General features: G+C 37.1%; 2 protein-coding genes across 2 annotated transcripts in view; both read left to right on the top strand.

Annotated features, from left to right (window-relative positions):
- LOC140140992 (uncharacterized) overlaps positions 1–5807 on the top strand; it is a 31295-nt gene extending 25488 nt beyond the window's left edge. Inside the window, exons 8-11 of the mRNA XM_072162770.1 lie at positions 1514–1756; positions 2158–2285; positions 3836–3953; positions 5803–5807. Coding sequence (XP_072018871.1) covers positions 1514–1756; positions 2158–2285; positions 3836–3953; positions 5803–5807 — 494 coding nt within the window. The remainder of the gene's footprint in view (positions 1–1513; positions 1757–2157; positions 2286–3835; positions 3954–5802) is intronic.
- Positions 5808–8300: 2493 nt separating this feature from the next.
- Positions 8301–20001, top strand: LOC140140983 (uncharacterized). The gene is made up of 4 exons (XM_072162760.1): positions 8301–8415; positions 10782–10904; positions 19516–19629; positions 19922–20001. Exons 1-4 carry the CDS (start codon positions 8304–8306, stop codon positions 19999–20001), a joined length of 429 nt encoding a protein of 142 aa, XP_072018861.1. The 5' UTR covers positions 8301–8303.
- The last annotated feature ends 47 nt before the right edge of the window (positions 20002–20048 follow it).

The raw sequence follows: 20048 nt of genomic DNA, 5'->3' as shown, positions 1-20048 counted from the left end.
AGATATTCGTCATTTTATGTCGCGGCTACCTGTATGACTTTTACAATGATATTGGCATATCATTATTTTATTTATGTTTTGTTATTGTCGAATGTAAATTCACTTCACCGTTTGTTCATATGCATGGAATTACTTATATGTGATGTGATCAAGCAAAATCAGTCGGAACTCGGCAATAATAAATTTTCAGTTTCTATAGGATAGTAAAAAGCATTTACAACGCTGGACTTTGCAGAAAATCCCATTTAAAGATATTAGCAATTAAAGAGTTTCCAAAACAACAGGAAACAAAAGGAAATATTCCCTTTGTTTGGCTATATCTCGAAATCAATATTTCCGAGTTCCGACTGATTTTGCTTGATCACATGACATATATGCGGCGTATACACGGGTCATTTTATAAGTTCTCCCTCCGCTCTTATAACTTTGGTTCTGTAAAGCTTCTTCAAACTTTGTATGATTATACATTGGAATGTTATCTAAAAATGAGGGTAAATGTATATTGATATATTTTTTTTCTTCCAATTTTTGTAGGTGAACTCACAACCAAAAATATCGTGACACATTTAAATGTGTATCCCTCTTACGAGATTAGCTCAATATACAAGTATTATGACCATGCTGACAGGTTGTAACTAAAACAACATAAAATGTGTAACCAAATAACAAGATGACCAGTCATAAAATACATTTAACTTTTATTTTTTACCAGCAGCCAGTTCTTACATCAAAATCTGCTTGGTGCCGGAATTAACTAAACACAGCCAAATTAAAAAGTCGCCACTAGTTCCAACTCTACACACACACCCCGATATCTTATACCCCATTGAAAATTCCCGCATTAACCTGCCGGCCTATTCAGGCGACGTAATTCGTGGCACTCACGCTAGCTCCGCTGCGTGATACAATTCCCTATGTCATTTTTAAAACTGCACGAATTTCCAGACAACGGTTCCTATGCTCACGATGATTGAACTTTTGATATCAAATTTGGTATCAACCTTCGAAGGAAATTATATAGAAAATTAGTATATAAATTATTTTGCCATAAACTCATCAGACTCTGATTAAATGGGGATGGAACTAGTGGCGACATTTTAATTTGGCTGTGTTTATTTCTGTGTCAGAGTTCTGTCTCAGAGCTGAAAGTACAAAAATAAAGACAATCAGCCATTTGTTGTCACTTGCCATTTTAAAATTATAATTGAAGACCGAATCAACTAATTTGCGTCTGACGTCATGGCAATGTCATTATTTGTTTTCGTGTCAGCGTCAATTATAAAAAGGAAAATTATAAAAAAAAGGCTAACGTAATCCATGGAGAATACGAAATGGCTACTATATGCAAAACATGAGATATTAAGGTGGAGGTAGGATCTTTTGAATGGCCTTCGTATGTACCAATTGTACATAATAGAGGTTTACTGACTGAGCTAACTCTCCCTACGTATAGCTAAATAGCTATCATTATTATTCTTTTTTTTTCTTTCAACATTCCAATCAAATTCATTAGATACTACGGACCCAGTATTCACAAGCACACCGTCAGATATCATGATGAACACTGACCCTGACTCACCTACCAGGTCAGTGAGTTGGACACCGTGTGCAGCGTCTGACGATTCGGGGACAGTAACGGTGACAGAGTCGCACCTAAACCCATCAGATTTTCCAATAGGCACTACTCAGGTGTCATGCACAGCGACTGATGGAAATGGGAATACTGTTATTTCAACCTTCAACGTAATTATAACAGGTGATTTATTGGTTTACATCCGTGTTTGCTGTACTCCCATAGACTCGTTTCTTTCAAATTGCTTTGTTTTCTTTGTTTTGCTGTTGGCCTGTACGATTTACGTTCGTAATTTAATTTATTAAAGCGGTTGTTTGGTATGTTTTGATTGGTAATTCTCTTTGATTCCCTTTTGTTTATTGTCATTAAACCCGGGTTAGTATTTGGTAAACTTCCTGATTTTATGTTGAAATCAATCATGGATTCGCTTTCGTTTTGAAAACCACAGACGAAGATTACATCTACAAAACATTTTAACAATAACCCGTTTTGTTGGAAATTGAGGATATACTTTTAATTATATATTATATTTAAACATGCCCCTTATATCAGTCAAGATTTATATACTATCTCTCTATTGGCAGATATGGAGGATCCCACCATAAGTAACGTGCCAACTTCAATCACCGTGAACACAAATGCTGGTCTACCTTACGCACTAGTGACATGGACAGAGCCAACAGTTACAGATAACTCCGGCGATTTTACACTGGTATGTCTTTATGTATCGAAACGACATTAAGTTATGGATTCAATCATGCTTCACCGTTGTTCATCACCATTTAACAACGATGCGGCCGCGTCGTCTGTGTGGTTTACTGCCCGAGCGAAGTAAACCACGCAGACGCGCCAGACGCAGTTCACTGTTGTTCATCACCGTTTAACAGCGATGCGGCCGCGTCGTCTGCGTGGTTTACTGCGAGGGCAGCTTTAGCTGCGAGCGAAAAACCACGCAGACGTGCCGGACGCGAGTTGTTAAACGGTGATGAACAACGGTGAAATATAATTGAATCCTTTTGAACAACGAAAAGAAGCTAAAGATCGTATAATTCACGATTATTTCAGGAAGAATGTCAGTTAATCATTGCCACTCAGCCTTATAAAAACTCGATGATTTCTCTGTTGATATCAGCAATACAGCTACAGAATAAAACAGCGATGTTTAGCCGCTACCCGAAAAATACTGAATTCAACTTTTAAGCTTGCATACGCACAAAGGTTCCAGGCATGACGAATTTTACGCGCTCTCGCGTAACGCGTAGTCTCGTTCGCGTTCGCGTATACGCTACAGTAAAAGTGTGGATTCATCACGGATTAACAACGGCTGGCTTTTGTACAAAGGTATAGGAGGAGTTGTTAAATAGTGAATAATAGGTGAAAAAATACAGATAACGTATAGACACATACACACACCCCTACATTACACTTTTAATAATAATGTGAAATTAGTGTAATAAGGTTTAATTCGTAAATTCTATTCAATAAAAAGAAAAAAGGCGAAAGGTAAACTGGATGTTAAAGAGAATAACGATTAAGCATCATTACTTTGATCATGTGTGCTAGTTTGTAATGTTTGAATGTTTCTATAGTATGTGCCAATGTGATACGTAAGCCTCTGATTTAATAGGCTAGCATCATTAATTGCTCTCGTTCACTTGTGTGTTATGTGTTGTTTGTACTGTTTACCCTGACCCAAATAAGTCATGATATCCACAAGTGTCAGACTCGAGTCCTGCTTATCAGGGACAGTCTGTGTAGCTCAGCGTTTAAAGCGCTCGACATGCAAGCGAGATGTATGGGGTTCAAGTCCCCCACAGGCAAGTATGTCCGGAGTTTTTCTCTTTTTCTCTGGTTTGTGCCAGAGGGCATGCGTGATCCTTTATATGTTATAATAGAAGACAGATATAAAAAAAAGACTAGTTTGCGTCTGACGTCACTGTCTATCAAATTCCCTACGATCATTGATTGGTTAATCGGAAAAAGGAATAGCAGAAAATGGCGATAAATTACGTACTTTTATAAGGCAAAATTGCCATTGTTGACATGGTGCCTTCGGGAAAGAAAGTTTCCTACTAAAAAGAGCTAATTTTTGAGATGGTTTGTATGTTTGAAGGTGCAAAATTAACAATAAGGCGCCCGTTTTTACCGCCGCGTTCAGGAACTCATCATCACTACACTTGTAAACAAACCATGGTCGAGTTTGATTGACGGATGACGTAAGACAGTAATTTCGTATTCTTGATTTTTTTCTGATTTTGCAAGGTGTCGGACTATACTCAGAATTATCAGTTCCCTGTTGGTACGACCACTGTTACGTTTACAGCTATTGACGGTTCTGGAAATACCGTCACTGTTGCTACATTTACTGTTACAGTAGAAGGTAATGACAAAATGAAATGTTTTTGAATGAATCTTGAGTTGTTGTAATTTGCTAACGATATTGTTGTAATTTGCTAACGATATCAGCGCTACGAGGCTTTCTTGCATACTAGCGCTTTATAAATGTCTTTATTATTATTATTATTATATTCGGATTACTTGTGCATTGCACTTTGGTGCACATGTGCCCATTCCAATATGTGTGAAAAAGAAAATATTTAAATTTTCGGTACACATGGTACACAGCGAAATAAAGCTACCCCAGCAAACATTATAATATTGGCCCAGTAATGGCTTAAACCGGTCTACTTCTGGCAATACCGGACACGGCTGACGGTATAACGCCAGTACAAATCCGATACTGGTCAATGTTTGGCCGCCGTTTTCTTACCAGGATAAGCTGTGCCGTACTTGGTCCATTATTGGGCCAATTGAAGACTACCCGAATATGGCATCGAGCCGGCACATACATACTGGTCCAGTTGCGGCAGACACTTGTAGGCCGGGCTTGTAGGCCCCGGGTGCCGGCCCTGTATTGGCCCAATGTTGCATTAACTATCAAAATACAATATTTGATCAGTATCATCTTCATTTTGAAGGACCACATGTTATTATTATTATAAAGAAGAGGCAGTGAGTTTGCGCTTGTTCCGAATATTTCATTTACTGCCTTGTAAAAATCTACGTGAGCAAGGCATAATTTTTATCTGATGACACCATAGAATATATATTTCATGTATCAATGGCTCAATTTTGTGAGCTTGGTTTGTTATCGACCTTTAATACTTTGCACATCAGTTAACACAAATTCAATTGTGCTGAGTGCAAGTAACCTGTAGGTCTCCTTTATAAAGAAGGAGGTCTGGTTCAACAGGTGAAAGAGACCAATAATGCCTGAACCAACCGGATAATCGAGGAATGAATAGAAGAATATTCCACAGCTAGACGTGGACAAAAATGAAATAAAATAAAAAGTACCAAAATTGGACCATTACCGTTTGCTTACGGTTGCATAATGGGAATATATTGGCAATATTATATAGGCCCAGTACAGTATTGAATAAATTGGACCTCTACTGGGCCAATTTCAACCCATTTTGGCCCAGTGCTGGCAATATCTATTGGGCCAGTCGAATGCCAGTGTGCACGACCCTGTCGGACCAATACAGGCTGCCATTCTTGGTCCTTTATAGCAGCTTTTATAGAGCCAGTATCGGGCCGATTGTATAATGTTTGCTGGGACACTACAAGATTCCTGGCGACGGAGTACCTCTGCTGCAATGTTACTTCGCGGCTACTACCGCTGCTACTACCGAGTACCCAAGCCCTTTGTGGCCGACGTTGGTACTACCCCAAAGTACCAGCGTCGGCCAACATACTGTAGATACCCCCGTAGCAATGTACTTACATCGATACTCCACAATGCGTCACCTAAGAGTCAACTGCGATGTACCGAGTAGGTGACTTATAGGCACACCATAGTCGGAGGTACTTCGATGGCCCTTCAGCGGAAGTACCTGCACAGTAACCGCATCCATGGTGTACCCATGTGTCAGCAGTGAAGTAGCAGTAAAGGTATTCACCCGCGAGGTACTCCGTCGCCAAAGTCCTTTAATCGTAAAGTTCATTGACTTCAAGGCGCGCGAGCGCCCGTGGTACAACTACGCGCCCGACTGCGCGTTCAACTACGCGTTCAACAAGGCTTGCACACGAACGCGTTGAAGTGGAATTATTAATTTGTTATGATGGATGCAATAACGCTTATTGCACAATGCAGTTTTTCCGTACGCCGGCGACAGTGTTATAATTCCGTTGTTTTTCTTTTGTTTTCCGTTTTGTTCCATTATTAGAATAACACTTTAATTTGTTTATTGGGTTTTTTTTTCAATATTTTAATAATAATTAAATGTTACTTAGGCGGCTAGGCCTATGTTATGTGAAGATCTTTCTGCTTTAAATTTGCCTTGTTCCAAAACCTGAAGATTATTATTTATTTTCTTGTGTTTTGATTTTTGTATAGGCCTAATGGTTTTATGTTTGTTTGATTTGTTTACTTGGTTGGTTAGTTAGTTGATTGCTTGGCTGGTTGCCCAGCTTAGTTGTTTTGATTTGTAATTTTTATCTTATGTAATTAATTATTTAGTAAGTTTAATATTTTTCAGAAATGTTTAGAAAATATTGCATCACTATGCATTTTATTGACATGTTTTTATTTATTAACTCATTATTTACTGATTTATTTACTTGCCTATTTATTTATTTAGATGTTTATTTATTTATATATAAATTTACTTAGTTCTTTACTTCCCTATTTACTTATTTGTTTAGTGTTTATACGTATTTGTTTACTTACTCTTTTAGTTACTTATTTACTTGGTTATTTTTTTATTTCCTTATTTATTTACTTACTCACTTAGTTATTTGCTAATTTATTCACTTTTATTTAACATTTCCAAACGCCGTGCCAAACATTGCTTCACCCCTTTAGGTCTGCTTTGTCTCCTTCTCAGCTGTGCCAGTCCTCCCACCTGAACATGGCAAAATTAAATCTCCAACGCCACCGTTTTTTTTCGAAAAATAACAAATATTTTGCCCCTAAAATGTTTCAAAGAGATCAAGAACATTATTTTTTTTTTATCATTAAACCCACATTGTCAGCAAAACACGAATTATAGTATGTACACATATGAAATAATCTTGACTTTACCCTTTTTAATGTGTTAAAGGAGTATTTTGTGATCCGAGCATCCTCTTTTTATGACATTTTTCAGTAGATATCCACGAAAAAAAACCTTTTTCCTAACTTTTCAGTTGATTCCGATTTTGCGTTTGGGAGTTATGCATGATTATGTGTATTACACTGCTCCATAATGTGTTGTGATTTCGTTCTGGTATACCAGAACGAAATTCAAATTTGACGATATTTTTGCTCAAAGAATTAATCTGCAAGGAATTTTTGGTACATAAACATTATGTAGCCAGAGGTTTTCGGTACACATGGTACACAGCGAAATAAAGCTAGCCCTTGACAACATGGAGTGGCAGGTCCGCAAATTTATATCGAACAAAATCAATACAGTCAAAGATTGATATGTTATCACAATAATAATCAATTGCTTGATTTCATATAAGGTTCGACCAGGCATCAAGAATCGACCAGGCATCGTTGGTCGATCGAAATTAGTTTCTATTGTCTTTATTATCAATATAAAGTCTGCACAAAAAGAAACTCAGCTGTTATAAATACGCCTATAGCTTCAGAACTAATAATTGTTTCCACAATATTTTTACATAGAAAAAGACGATTTATTTACGCGCATTTTGATACCCAATTTGTCAAATCTCGCTCAATATTAACAACACAGTAGTGCTTTTAAAGAAAAATACCCGAATTTAAAAGTTGCAGTTTACAGCGATCAATGTTTTTTACGCAAGCATTGTGGCACGTAACACCCTTCATTTATCTTCGCGCGGACTTCAAATCAATACAAATAGCTGCAACTTTTAAATTCGGGTATTTTTATTTGAAAACAATGGTGTGATGTTAATATTGAACGATATTGGACAAATGTGGTATCAAAATGCGCGTAAATAAATTGCCCTTCTTTCTATGTTAACATATTGTGGAAACAATTATTAGTTCTGAAGCTATAGGCGTATTTATAACAGCTGAGTTACTTTTTGTGCAGACTTTATATATACATATAGCTTCCACAGTTATTGATATATTTACCGTACCTAAAATCTACATCTAAATATTCAACTAATTCGTAAGTGTTTGTAAGCTCCGGGGAGGATAAAATTTCCAAACGCCGTGCCAAACATTGCTTCACCCCTTTAGGTCTGCTTTGTCTCCTTCTCGGCTGTGACAGTTCTCCCCCTGAACATGGCAAAATTGAAACTCCAACGCCACCTTTTTTCCGAAAAATAACAAATATTTTGCCCCTAAAATGTTTCAAAGAGATCAAGAACATTATTTTTTTGATCATTAAACCCACATTGTCAGCAAAACACGAATTATAGTATGTACACATATGAAATAATCTTGACTTTACCCTTTTAAAGATTATTTACTATGTGTAAAAAACAAGAAAAACAAGTCAAAACATTCTTTTTCTTTCTTTCCCTTTTTAAAACTTTATTGTAAAATATTTTGGGCAAATATTTTGCAAAATATTTTGTCAACAGTTAAATAACATTCTGTTATAATGTTTGCATCACTTAAAAAGTTTTATGAGTGTTATTTAAACGGTTTTGTACACTTTTTTTTCAGTCGTTTAAACAATTTCTGACAAATTTCACTCATAGCTTGTTATTTCTTATTTCATACAATTTGTACAGATTTGGATGAATGTACTTTGGTACTGATAACTGCGACGCAAATGCTGCTTGTGCTAATACGGTCGGGTCGTTTACGTGTACGTGTAACGCGGGTTATACGGGAAATGGAGAAACATGTACAGGTGAGACCAAATTGATAGAGATGTTGATATGGATTGATTAAAAACTTCACCTACAATGACACTTCATATTACGCTGACACCTCTTAACCTAGCATACTTCAACCAACAGCCCTAACAGCCAATAACCCACCATGACTCTCCTTAATTCTCCACTGTACTTAACTAACCCTGAAAACCCTTGAATCATTACACCCCTTAACATACGTCAAAACCCCTAACCCACCATGGCACTCTTGACATACGTACCATGATAACCACCATGACATCCCTTAATCCGTTTGAACTACCTTATCGTGGTACCTAGGAACCAAGGATCCAAAGTCAAAATGACAAACCGGTTCATTTTTAAGGGAATTTTATCAATAACTGACATTGACGTAGAAGAGAGGTATATTTTTGATTAACCATTTCAAAATAGGTAATCCTCAAAATAGGCACCCAAAATGTATGAGATAAATTTTAATGTTCAGTTCGGGCCCTTGTGTCATGTATGTTGAAGAAGGTGGTGGGTGAAGGTGACATAATCACGAGTAAGTCAAAGGTAGACTTGGAAATGTTGCCACCTTGCAAGAAGTCACTCATTCCGCTTATCCGCTTGCACATTGGAAAGTAGCTCACATCCCCATTTGTGAAGTCCTCCGATAGAGCATGGCTGAATCTATAACCTTAACTACTAAACATACAGGCCTATGCATCCCCTCCCTACAATCATAATTGCTCACATCACTAGTCTAGTATCACATACATTCATATTCCATCATGAAATCTAACCGGCTTTCATAGTACACTGATTTTCAAGTTACGACACATGGCCGGCCCTACAGGGACAAGATTTGTGTCAATGCCCGTCTGTTATAAACTGCCCGGCTATATTCCGGGTACTCAGCAGGCAGGGGCTGGAGTTGGTCAGGGGTTCAATTGACAAGTGCATTATCAACAGCCTTCATTTTCACGCGCAAGAAATCTATAAGCTTAACTACTGAACATACAGGCATATGTACCCCCGTACAATCATAATTACTCACATCACTAGTATCACATACATTCAAATTCCATCATGAAATCTAACCGGCTTTCAAAGTAGGCACACTGATTTTCAAGTTCAAACGCCAGCTTGAGCAAACATAAGGGCGCACATCATTGAAAAGGATGCCAGCCTTTCTCTATAGCAAATACTGCTTAAAATCATTAAAATTTCTTGATATCTGCCATCTGTGGTACACTTGTAGGATTTAATATTACTAATCATGACCAATCCAAATTTAGCCAAAATTATGCAAATTTCTGCTCATTTTAATGCTTTACTTTTTTCTGAGAATAAAAATTAATTTGATTTGGTGTGATCCGCCCGTATGCTAAGTAAAGATTTGTTCCAAGTCTAACATGTTACAATACTGATAATAGCAATAAAAAAAACCTTTTAGACTGCAACAAGTCTGTTCTAAAACATTGTATCTATTTGGATAATGATTTAGAAATTCACAATCATATTTGCTACACAAAGTGAATTTCATTGAAGTTTTTAAAAAAAGTGGATTTAATTACATCCAAAATGAAAGAATTCAATGTTACTTGTTATAATATTTCCATTTATTTATTCAAGTATCATTACTGATGTAAACTTGTAATAGGGAGGAAACAATACTTACTACATAATTTTTTTTTCATACAGGGTCAAAGATGTCTCAAGTTAGTTTGACTTTATATTTGACTGAATAATTATTAATATTTGAGAATATTTAGTCAATTTAGTATTGGTGCCAATATCGGTGGTTTTAGGTGCAATCACAGAAATTCACTGATGGTTCGGATGTTTTTCATTTTTTTACCTTCAGTTTGGTTCAGAAAAATCCCGAAATATGGTAACTTACAGTCTTTTTTCAGTATTTGGCCGACATTTTGGAAATATACTGTCTCTATGGACTTTTTTCTTTATATCAACTTGAGTTTATGCCTGGCTATTTAATTGAGGTAACAAAATTAGTTTGGTTCAGAAAGAGTATTCATATAATGATCATTTATAAAGATTACCTGCATTTTGGAAAAAAAAACACCCTTGGCACCAGTTTATATTTTTCGAAACATCCTGATTATGTTTTGGGGTCATCTCGGAAATCTAAAGAAGTTGGTTTGGTTAGGTTCTGGGAGTATAGAGGAGATGTTTCTAGCTCCCTAGTGGTTATGTTTCAGGGTTAGGGATTTAGGGTTAAGGGTTACAGACAGTGATACCAAAACCATAACAATGTCAGTATAATTTTGTTCTATATCACGCAATACAGTTTTACACCCGAAAAGTACTTTTTCTTAAAGTAGACGTCTAATATAGCACATTCAAAAATGTATCTTGTTTCATACAATTTGTACAGATGTGGATGAATGTGATATGGGAACTGATGACTGTGACACAAATGCTGCTTGTGATAATACGGGAGGGTCGTTTACGTGTACGTGTAACGCTGGTTATACCGGAAGTGGACAATCATGCACAGGTGAGATCAAATTAATGAAGATGCTGATATAGAATGTGTGTATTAACAATGTTTTATTTGAAAAAGTGGGAATAACTCTTTCACCCATATGGCCAATACCGTTCACCATGACACCCGTTACCAACTGTAAATATTTTACCACCAATAACAATATTAACTCAGACAAAAGTCACTTCTCGACAGTTCTACAGAGCAACGACATATTATCAAATTAACTCCCAACCTTGGTTATGCACTTCCTTTAGTTGTATGATAAACAAGTAAACTGTTTATTTCTTTATAAATGCAACAAAATACTCTGGGAATTAACTATCAAGAACAATTCCTGAAAAACGTAAGTATTATGTTGCTTACAGTGACTTAGTGGTCAATAGACTAGCAATGATCAGGGACAGGCGATTTGCGCGGAAAAAATAGCAAATTGCGCGGAATTGCGCGAAACTCTTTTTCAGTGCAAATCATGTATCGCTGCCCATAGGAAAAAAAAAACCCCAGCCAATTGCCAATTGCGCGGAAAAAAGTTCCGCGCAAATCGCTGGTCCCTGGCAATGATTAATATTATATAAAGACTGCACACAGAGTAACGCAGCTCTTCTAGATACGCATATAGCTTCAGAACTAATATTTTGTTTTCACAAAATTTTAACATAGACAGAAGGACGATTTATTAGCCCGAAGTTTCTCACCTCATTCTACCAATTTCATTCAATATTAACAACACAGCGGTGTTTTTAATTATTAGACAAAATACAGTACCCTCCATGCTTTACTACTTTTACAGGAAGCAGTCACGCTTGCTTCTTTCTCTGAAAAATAAAACTAGATTCTACAAGATTATTTTTATGGAATTCGCTGGATTACTTTTTGATTTTTGGAGGAGAAAGTGTTTTTGGTACACCATTGCAGTAGATATTTTACTGTAGTTGGGGCATACTCTCCACACAGTGCACATATTCTGTTTCAATCAATATGATGTTCACACTGTGTTGCTCTACTTGCTCAAGGTAATCTTGATCACCTGTTACATAAGGACCCATCATATTGCTTATTAAGGACTGCTCAAAGACCTATCATCTTGGATTTTAACAATGGCAATTCTCTTTGCGTTATTGAGCATCTTCTTGATAGCTGGATAAAGTGACCTATATCATTTACAGCATCTGGAATTGAACTCTGTTGAAATACTGGTACAACATAGCTTGCATAGAAATCACCCACATAGACTGAAGTTTTTTGGAAGCTTCATATCATAAACTTCCAACACATCTGCTAATTTCCAGCTCGATATCTTGGTTTTCGTAGATATAAATCCAAATGCAGGACCACCTAGTCTGACGGAGCTTGCTATTAACCATGATGATAACAAAACTAAGTCGACTTACACTTCTGACCAACTTCTTGCTTTGAACTCTTATAATGGTACCAAACAATCCTTATCCCTGTTGCCCACTGAGGTTTGGAAAACAATCACCCTTTTAGAAATTAATAATACTGTTCGTTCCAAGGTGCGTGGTAAAAGAGAAGTTCGTCGAAAACCTGAGTTGGCCAGTAACCATTCCTCAGTTGACAATGCTTTAAACCAAACAATTCCTGTCATTGTTACCCAGCGTTCTTCCATTTCCCACCTTGAACCACGTAAGTCTCTTGACAAATTACGTGCAATACCTCTCCATAATAAATCATAACTAATTTTGTGTTGTCTGAATGTACAATCTCTCAGAAACAAAACATCAGAATTTAGTGACCTTGTCCTGGAGCAATCTTGATGTTGTTGCAATAACAGAAACTTGGCTATATCCATCTGGTGATGAGTTAGTTATATCTGAACTCACACCGACTGGTTATACATTTCAACACATCCCAAGATTACATAGGCGTGGCGGTGTTGTTCGAATTTTGTACGAATTTAATTGTTAAAACCAAAAGTCATGTTTATTCTTACTCAACATTTGAGTCATGTCATACAGAAATAAGTAGCAACTCAACATCTGTGCTCGTTGTAATCATATATCGCCTTGAAAATGATAGTGCAGGACGTAGGTGGAATTTTGGGTTATTCCTCAGTGAGTTTGAGAGCCTGATTTATGATTACCTGCTGCAACCATCAAAGTTAATATTTACTGGTAATTTTAACACAGATGTTGATGATTTGACTGACAGTGAAGCAAATCGGTTTAAGTCTTTGTTGTCCTCAAATGGTCATTTTCAGCACATTACAGAGCCCATTGTCTTGATTTGCTTATTACTCGTGAAAATGCACAATCCGATACATATCTTCATCCTGGTTTGTCATGGCATTATGCAATTATGTATATATTAAACATTCAGAGACCTCAAGCTCCATCTGTGTCAATTACAACCCGTCGTCTCAAGGAAATTGACATCAATGCCTTTCGTGCTAACTTAAATTCAACACTAGCTGAGATAGATAATGCTATGGATATTGAATCTTGCGTTGAAAATTGCAGTCTTGGTCTTAGTGACCTTGACAAACACGCCCCATCGCGTACGCGAACAGTTAGGCTGAGACCAAATAGTCCATGGTTTCATGATGGCATCCGGATAGCGAAACAAAAAAGGGAGAAGGCTAGAGCGAAAGTGGAGACGTATAGAGCATGAAGTCGATTTGCAAAAATGTACTCTGAACAAAAGAACACTGTAAATACGTTAATTGAAAAGGCTAAAATAGAGTACTGCTCAGGTCAAATAGAGTACTACTCAGGTCAAATTATTGAGAAATTATTGAGAAAGCAGGTGATCAAAACAGTGTAAGGACACCTGGATCAATAATTTATGCAAGGAGGTAAACCATTGCCACCACACCTCTAAAACTAGACAGGTCTACCAAACAATCAAAACCCTAACAGGGAAACAAACCCTCCGGAAAAAAAGTGTAAAAGATAAAGCAAGAAATATTCTCACTGACGTGGAAAAAATCAAGGATAGATGAAGAGAAAGTTATTCTGACTTATATAACATGCCAGGTCCAACTGAATCAACCATACTAAGACTTTATCCAATACTCAATCCAGTGATCCTGAACCAGGAATACTCAGAGAGGAAGTGGAATTAGCCTTGAAACATCTTAAGGAATGGGAAGCAGCTGGACATGATGGTATCACAGCAGAGGAATTAAAAGCTGCTGGTGATACAGGGATAGGCATGATACATACATTATGCCAAAGGATCTGGGAATCCGAATGCGTACCAGAGAACTGGGGCAAAGCAATCATTGTCCCCATTTTCAAAATGAAGGACAAATTAGTCTGTGCCAATTATAGAGGCATAAGCCTACTGCGCCTCACAGGGAAAGTCTTCTGCAGCGTACCTCACAGCCGGATGAAAAAGCAAACCGAGGAGATACTCGATTCACAAGCAGGATTTAGACCACTGTTGACCAGCTTTTTACACTAAGACAAATAACAGAAAAATACACTGAAATAGACAAGGCACTGTATCTTTGCTACATAGATTACCAGAAAGCCTTTGATACCGTGTGGCAAGACGGACTATGGGCAGCAATGAAGCACCTAGGTTACCCGGACAAGATAATTCGACTCTTACAGGCTTTGTATGGCACATCGAAAAGTGCAGTGAGGGTGGACAAAGATATCACAGAGTGGTTCAGGACTGCCACAGGAGTAAGGCAAGGCTGCATCCTATCGCCACAGTTATTTAACATACTACTGAATTAGTCATCAGTTTAGCAATCCAGGACCTGGACACTGGCATCAAAATCCAAGGCAAAACCCTCAACAATCTGCGGTTTGCCGATGACATTGTGTTAATGGCAGATTCAGCGGAAGATCTTCAATCACTTGTAACTCTAGTCCATACTCAAAGCAAGAAATTTGGCCTCACTATAAACAAGAGGAAAACTGAAGAACAGATCATCAACAAAGTCAGCCACCCAATAATCATCTTCATAGAAAGTGACCAACTGAAGCAAGTCCAAACCTTCACCTACCTGGGAGGAGTTATCACAGGGAATTCAACCAGTACGGAAGACATCAAACGGAGGATTGGACTGGCAATGGGAAGCATGCGCAAGTTAACCACAATATGGAAGTCAAAAGAAATTAGTATTGACACAAAAATGGAACTCTACCAGGTGCTAATCTTGTCAATAGCAACATATGGGGCAGAAGCTTGGACGCTCAAGAAAAGAGACGACAAGAGATTGTTGGTGTTCGAGATGTCTTGTTTAAGATGGATAATGGGAGTCTCCAGAAGAGATAGGCTACGGAACATATCAATAAGAGAGGCAACAAGTAGCCAGGTCACAATACTAGACAAAATCAAAGCCAAAAAACTGTTCTACTTTGGACATATCGTACGGATGCCAAAGGACATGCCCTTGAAGGTAGAATACCTGGACACAGGCCTAGAGGTAGACCCCCAAAGCGCTGGCTTGACAACATGAAAAGCAGCTGCCAAGAACTTGGGATTACATCAATCTACAATGCAAGGAGTATGGTCACAAACAGAGGCATATGGACATGGTGAAACGGCTGCTAGCTCCAAGGCTCCCAGGATCCGAGGGAGGAAAGCAATAAGTCCAAGTCCAAGGTGATCAAAAACAGTTGGTTACAGTTGTATGTTGCACAAAAGCCAAGAACCTGTGCTTTCACAATATGAATCTAGCTGAGCAATTCTCTGAGTTCTTCAGTAAAAAGATATACGTAGTACTTTTCCTAGCAACTGTACTGATCCATTTTCATGTGAGAATGAATCAAACACCACTGTTTACCTTACTAGATTTAAACCTGCCAGTGAAGTTGAAGTCCGGGATATTATTTGTAAGTCACCATGTAAATCGTGTGAGCTGGACCCTGTCCCAACATCACTGGTCAAAGAGTGTATTGATGACTTTGTTCCTCATATAGGGTCCACAACTTATAAGTTCCCCCTAAATACTTTTATAAATACATCGAAAAATATTTGAAAAAATGTAAACGTGTAAAAAAGGTATGGGTAGCCGTATTTGTTTTACATATGCGTTCAGTCACAATGGTTAATTATGTCAAAATTGACATTTCGTAAAATATTTTTTGACTTATTCTAAAAAGTATTAGGGGGGAACTTTTAAGTTGTGGACCGTATATTACCAGCATTGTGAATAAATCTTTTGCTAAAGGTATTTTTCCAACCACTCTCAAGACTGCGTACATTAGACCTCTGTTAAAGAATACTGGTTTGGACAAGGAAATCCTAAAATATTATAGGCCTGTAGCCAATCTGGAATTCTTAGGAAAGACAATTGAGCGTGTTGTGTCTGGTAGACTGAGTTTGGTTATATATGAAAATAATCTTTCCGAAGGGTTTTAGAGTGCTTACAGGCCAAAACATAGCATTGAGACCGCTCCATTGCGCGTTGAAAATGATATTTTGGTTGTCATAGATGAGGGAAACGTGACCGCTCTCATCCTCTTAGATTTAAGCGCGGCATTCGATACCGTGGACCACAACATTTTGCTAAGCAGACTTCGCGATTTTATCGGCTTGCGAGGTACTGCGCTTGCATGGTGTCAATCATATCTGAGTAACGGGCCAGAATATGTTCGCGTTGGGAACTCCTCCACTCCAGTTGTCCATGATTATGCAGTCCCGCAAGGGTCAGTCCTTGCAACATAATGGTTCACCATTTATGCCTATCCAGTTCATAAGATAATTCTCAAATACAAATTACGGTATCATGTATATGCTGATGATACCCAGTTGTACATGTACATCCTCTACCGTGTTCTAATATTTTGAGTAGTGGATACCGGCGCAACCGGTATCCACTACGATAAATATATTGGACCTGCCTGTCGTCTATCATAGGTAGAGGATAGTAAAAACAAATATTCCTATCGTGTATTCTCATTCTTAGTCAGTTAAATATTATTTTAATAAATGTAAACTATTTTTTAGCAAAAACTAAGTTAAACTCCCCTTTTTATAAAATGAACGAAACTTGTTTACACCTTCACGTATTCTGTTGTGCGTACTGCTAGCGCGTGCGGGTATTCCGCAATAGTCTACACAAACAACGCGATACATACGCGCACCTCTACAAGCGTGTTACGGGTTATCAACGCGTATGATGACGTGGGGTCATCTACGGCCTGATAGAAGGCACCCGAAATCATGCGATTGTCCAATCAGATTATGTGTCTACAAACTAGACCACTCCCACTGACTAAGAATTAATCAATTGAATCTCTCAAAATGCATGGCTTTAATGTAACATAAGCAAATATATCATCGCATCAGATTTATATTTCTATAATAGGTTTTAGCTAGAATAAATGAAAAATTAACACAATTATGCTTAAATATTTTAAACATCAACTTCCAGTCACGCTTGTTCGTTTCTCTGAAAAAAACAAACAAAAAACATATGAAACATTCTAAGTCCATTTAGAATTCCCTTAAAGTGGTAAAATATGGAGAGTATTCTTTTCTTTTGTCTAATACTAACTCTTAAACAAAGACAAAAAGAAATAATAGAGGAATATTATATCCTGCAAATCATAATTTTATGATTAATGTTTATACACGCCAGATATCGACGAATGCGCCAGTAACCCGTGCATGAATGGTGGTACATGTACAGGTGGGGTCAATGGCTATGCAGTGGCAAACTTACAAAAACCTGGGCAAATCAGATGTGTCGTTTACCGGTATATTGACACTACCCTATGAGCTCCTCTGCAATGGCTAGGAACCATGGTATAGGTTCATGTGCCCCTCGCCCCTTTGACCTGCCAAAAATTGCTCCCTCCACTTTGGGGATGGGGGTAGGGGTTAACAAAATTATTTACCCTTCCTACAGGGCTTATCATTATAGAGTTGGTGAACTCTGTTGTTTGTACCAGGTAGCTAGCTGTCTGATGCTAAAAGCAACCTGTCTTCCAAGCGCTGCCCTCTATCTGTATTTGAATAGCACTGCGATCTGTCTAATCTGCTTAACATGATTAAGGGGATACTACACCCCTGGCCAATTTTGTGTCTATTTTGCATTTTTCTCAAAAATTATAGCGCATTGGTGACAGGTAAGATATGTATATTATACGGGCAAAGACCACAACTACTGCACTGAAAATTCAGCAACTCAAGGCAAGTAGTTATTGATTTATTGATCAAATATTGGTTTCCCTCATTTTTGACTGTAACTCCACAACTGTTGTCTGTGCCGAAATAAAATTCCCAGTGCAGTAGTTGTAGCCCTTGCCCCTATAATATACATATCTTACTTGTCACCAATGCGCTATAATATTTGAGAAAAAAGTGTACCCCCTTAATAGGCCTTTATGTATAATATAGCTTGTTTGTACCAATTAAAACTGAGACTCAAATTTAAGAAGTCACTTAATCTTTTCATCAATAGAAATATATTCAATAATTATTTTCATTACGGTTATTTAAGGGGGTACTACACCCCTGCCCTATTTTGTGCCTATTTTTGCATTTTTCTCAAAAAAATTTATTTCAGCACAGACAACAGTTGTGGAGTTACAGTCAAAAATGAGGGAAAACCAATATTTGATCAATAAATCAACAACTACTTGCCTTGAGTTGCTGAATTTTCAGTGCAGTAGTTGTAGTCCTTGCCCCTATAATATGCATATCTTACTTGTCACCAATGCGCTATAATTTTTGAGAAAAACGTACCCCCTTAAACACGCGAAATTTGTCTTTTTTTTGCCATAAATTCCCCTTAAAAAATACACATTTTTTTCAAAAACTTGGTAGTTTTAAAAGCCAGAACTTCTTTTTAGAAGTGGAGACCCCAATTTTTGAAACTATATATCTGTCAGCAAGGGTTCACTCTAGCTATGCCACCATACACTTACAAAATATCAACCTCTTCTTTACATTTACACCCCTTCAATGTTGGGGTAAATGACACTTACAATTTTGCCCAAAATGTGTTTTTCTACTTAAAATTAAAGGATCTTTTAAAAGGGTGTCAAGCTCTTTCTTCATTTGCAAGGACTACCAAAGCATGCCCCTATCTAAATAAAAAAACATCTTATTTATTTGTGGCATTCGACCAAACTTTTGCCCTTTTTCAAAATGAAAATTGTAAATTTTGGTCATTTTCGACTCAAATTTGTTTTGTTCTTTTCCTTGCCAACAGGCCAAATGAATGTTTTTAAATGTCATTTTAAAATATCCCCTAAACCCTTTCCATGCTAAAAGAATCAAGGATTTCTATTTTTTTTTTTTTTTTCACATATTTAAAATTTTGCTTTATGGTAACAGTCCCCCAGTCTTAAGAAATTGAGGCTCTCAAATTGAATGGCTTTTATGTAACATATGCAAATATATCCTCGCATCAGATTTATATTTGTATAGGTTTTAGTTAAGATAAATGAAAAATTAACATAATTATGCTTAGATATTTCAAACATCAACATTCAGTCAAGCTTGCTCATTTCTCTGAAAAAAAACCATGAAACATTCTAAATCCATTTAGAATTTCTTTAAAGTGGTAAAATATGGAGAGTATTCTTTTCCTTTGTCTAATACTAACTTCTAAACAAAGACAAAAAGAAATAATAATAAACAAATATTATATCATGTTAATCATTATTTTATGATTAATGTTTATACACGCCAGATATCGACGAATGCGCCAGTAACCCGTGCATGAATGGTGGTACATGTACAGATGTGGTCAATGGCTACACATGCGCATGTGTAGCAGGGTACACAGGTTCCAATTGTGAGACAAGTAAGTACACTTAAGAAATTGAGTCTCTCACAATGTATGGCTTTTATGTAACATATGCAAATATATCATTGCATCAGATTTATATTTCTATAGGTTTTAGTTAGGATAAATGAAAATTGAAAACAACAATAAAAAAACATAATGAAGCATTCTAAATCCATTTAGAGTTCCTGTAAAGTGGTAACATATGAAGAGTAGTCTTTTCGTTTGTCTAATACTAACTTTTAAACAAAGACAAAAGAAATTATATCCTGCTAATCATAATTTTATGATTAATGTTTATACACGCCAGATATCGACGAATGCGCCAGTAACCCGTGCATGAATGGTGGTACATGTACTGATGGGGTCAATGGCTACACATGCGCATGATAGCCAGCAGGGTACACAGGATCCACCAGTGAGACAAGTAAGTACAC

The sequence above is a fragment of the Amphiura filiformis genome, chromosome 2 (genome assembly GCF_039555335.1).
Source record: "Amphiura filiformis chromosome 2, Afil_fr2py, whole genome shotgun sequence".
NCBI classification, from domain to species: domain Eukaryota; kingdom Metazoa; phylum Echinodermata; class Ophiuroidea; order Amphilepidida; family Amphiuridae; genus Amphiura; species Amphiura filiformis.
This window is presented reverse-complemented; position numbering and strand designations above follow the sequence as displayed.

Excerpts from the sequence above, each read along its gene's own strand:
- LOC140140983 (XM_072162760.1), top strand. The coding sequence starts at position 8,304 with ATGTACTTTGGTACTGATAACTGCGACGCAAATGCTGCTTGTGCTAAT. Across the intron at positions 8,416-10,781 it reads AAATGGAGAAACATGTACAG|ATGTGGATGAATGTGATATG; the intron begins GTGAGACCAAAT and ends CAATTTGTACAG. Across the intron at positions 10,905-19,515 it reads AAGTGGACAATCATGCACAG|ATATCGACGAATGCGCCAGT; the intron begins GTGAGATCAAAT and ends TATACACGCCAG.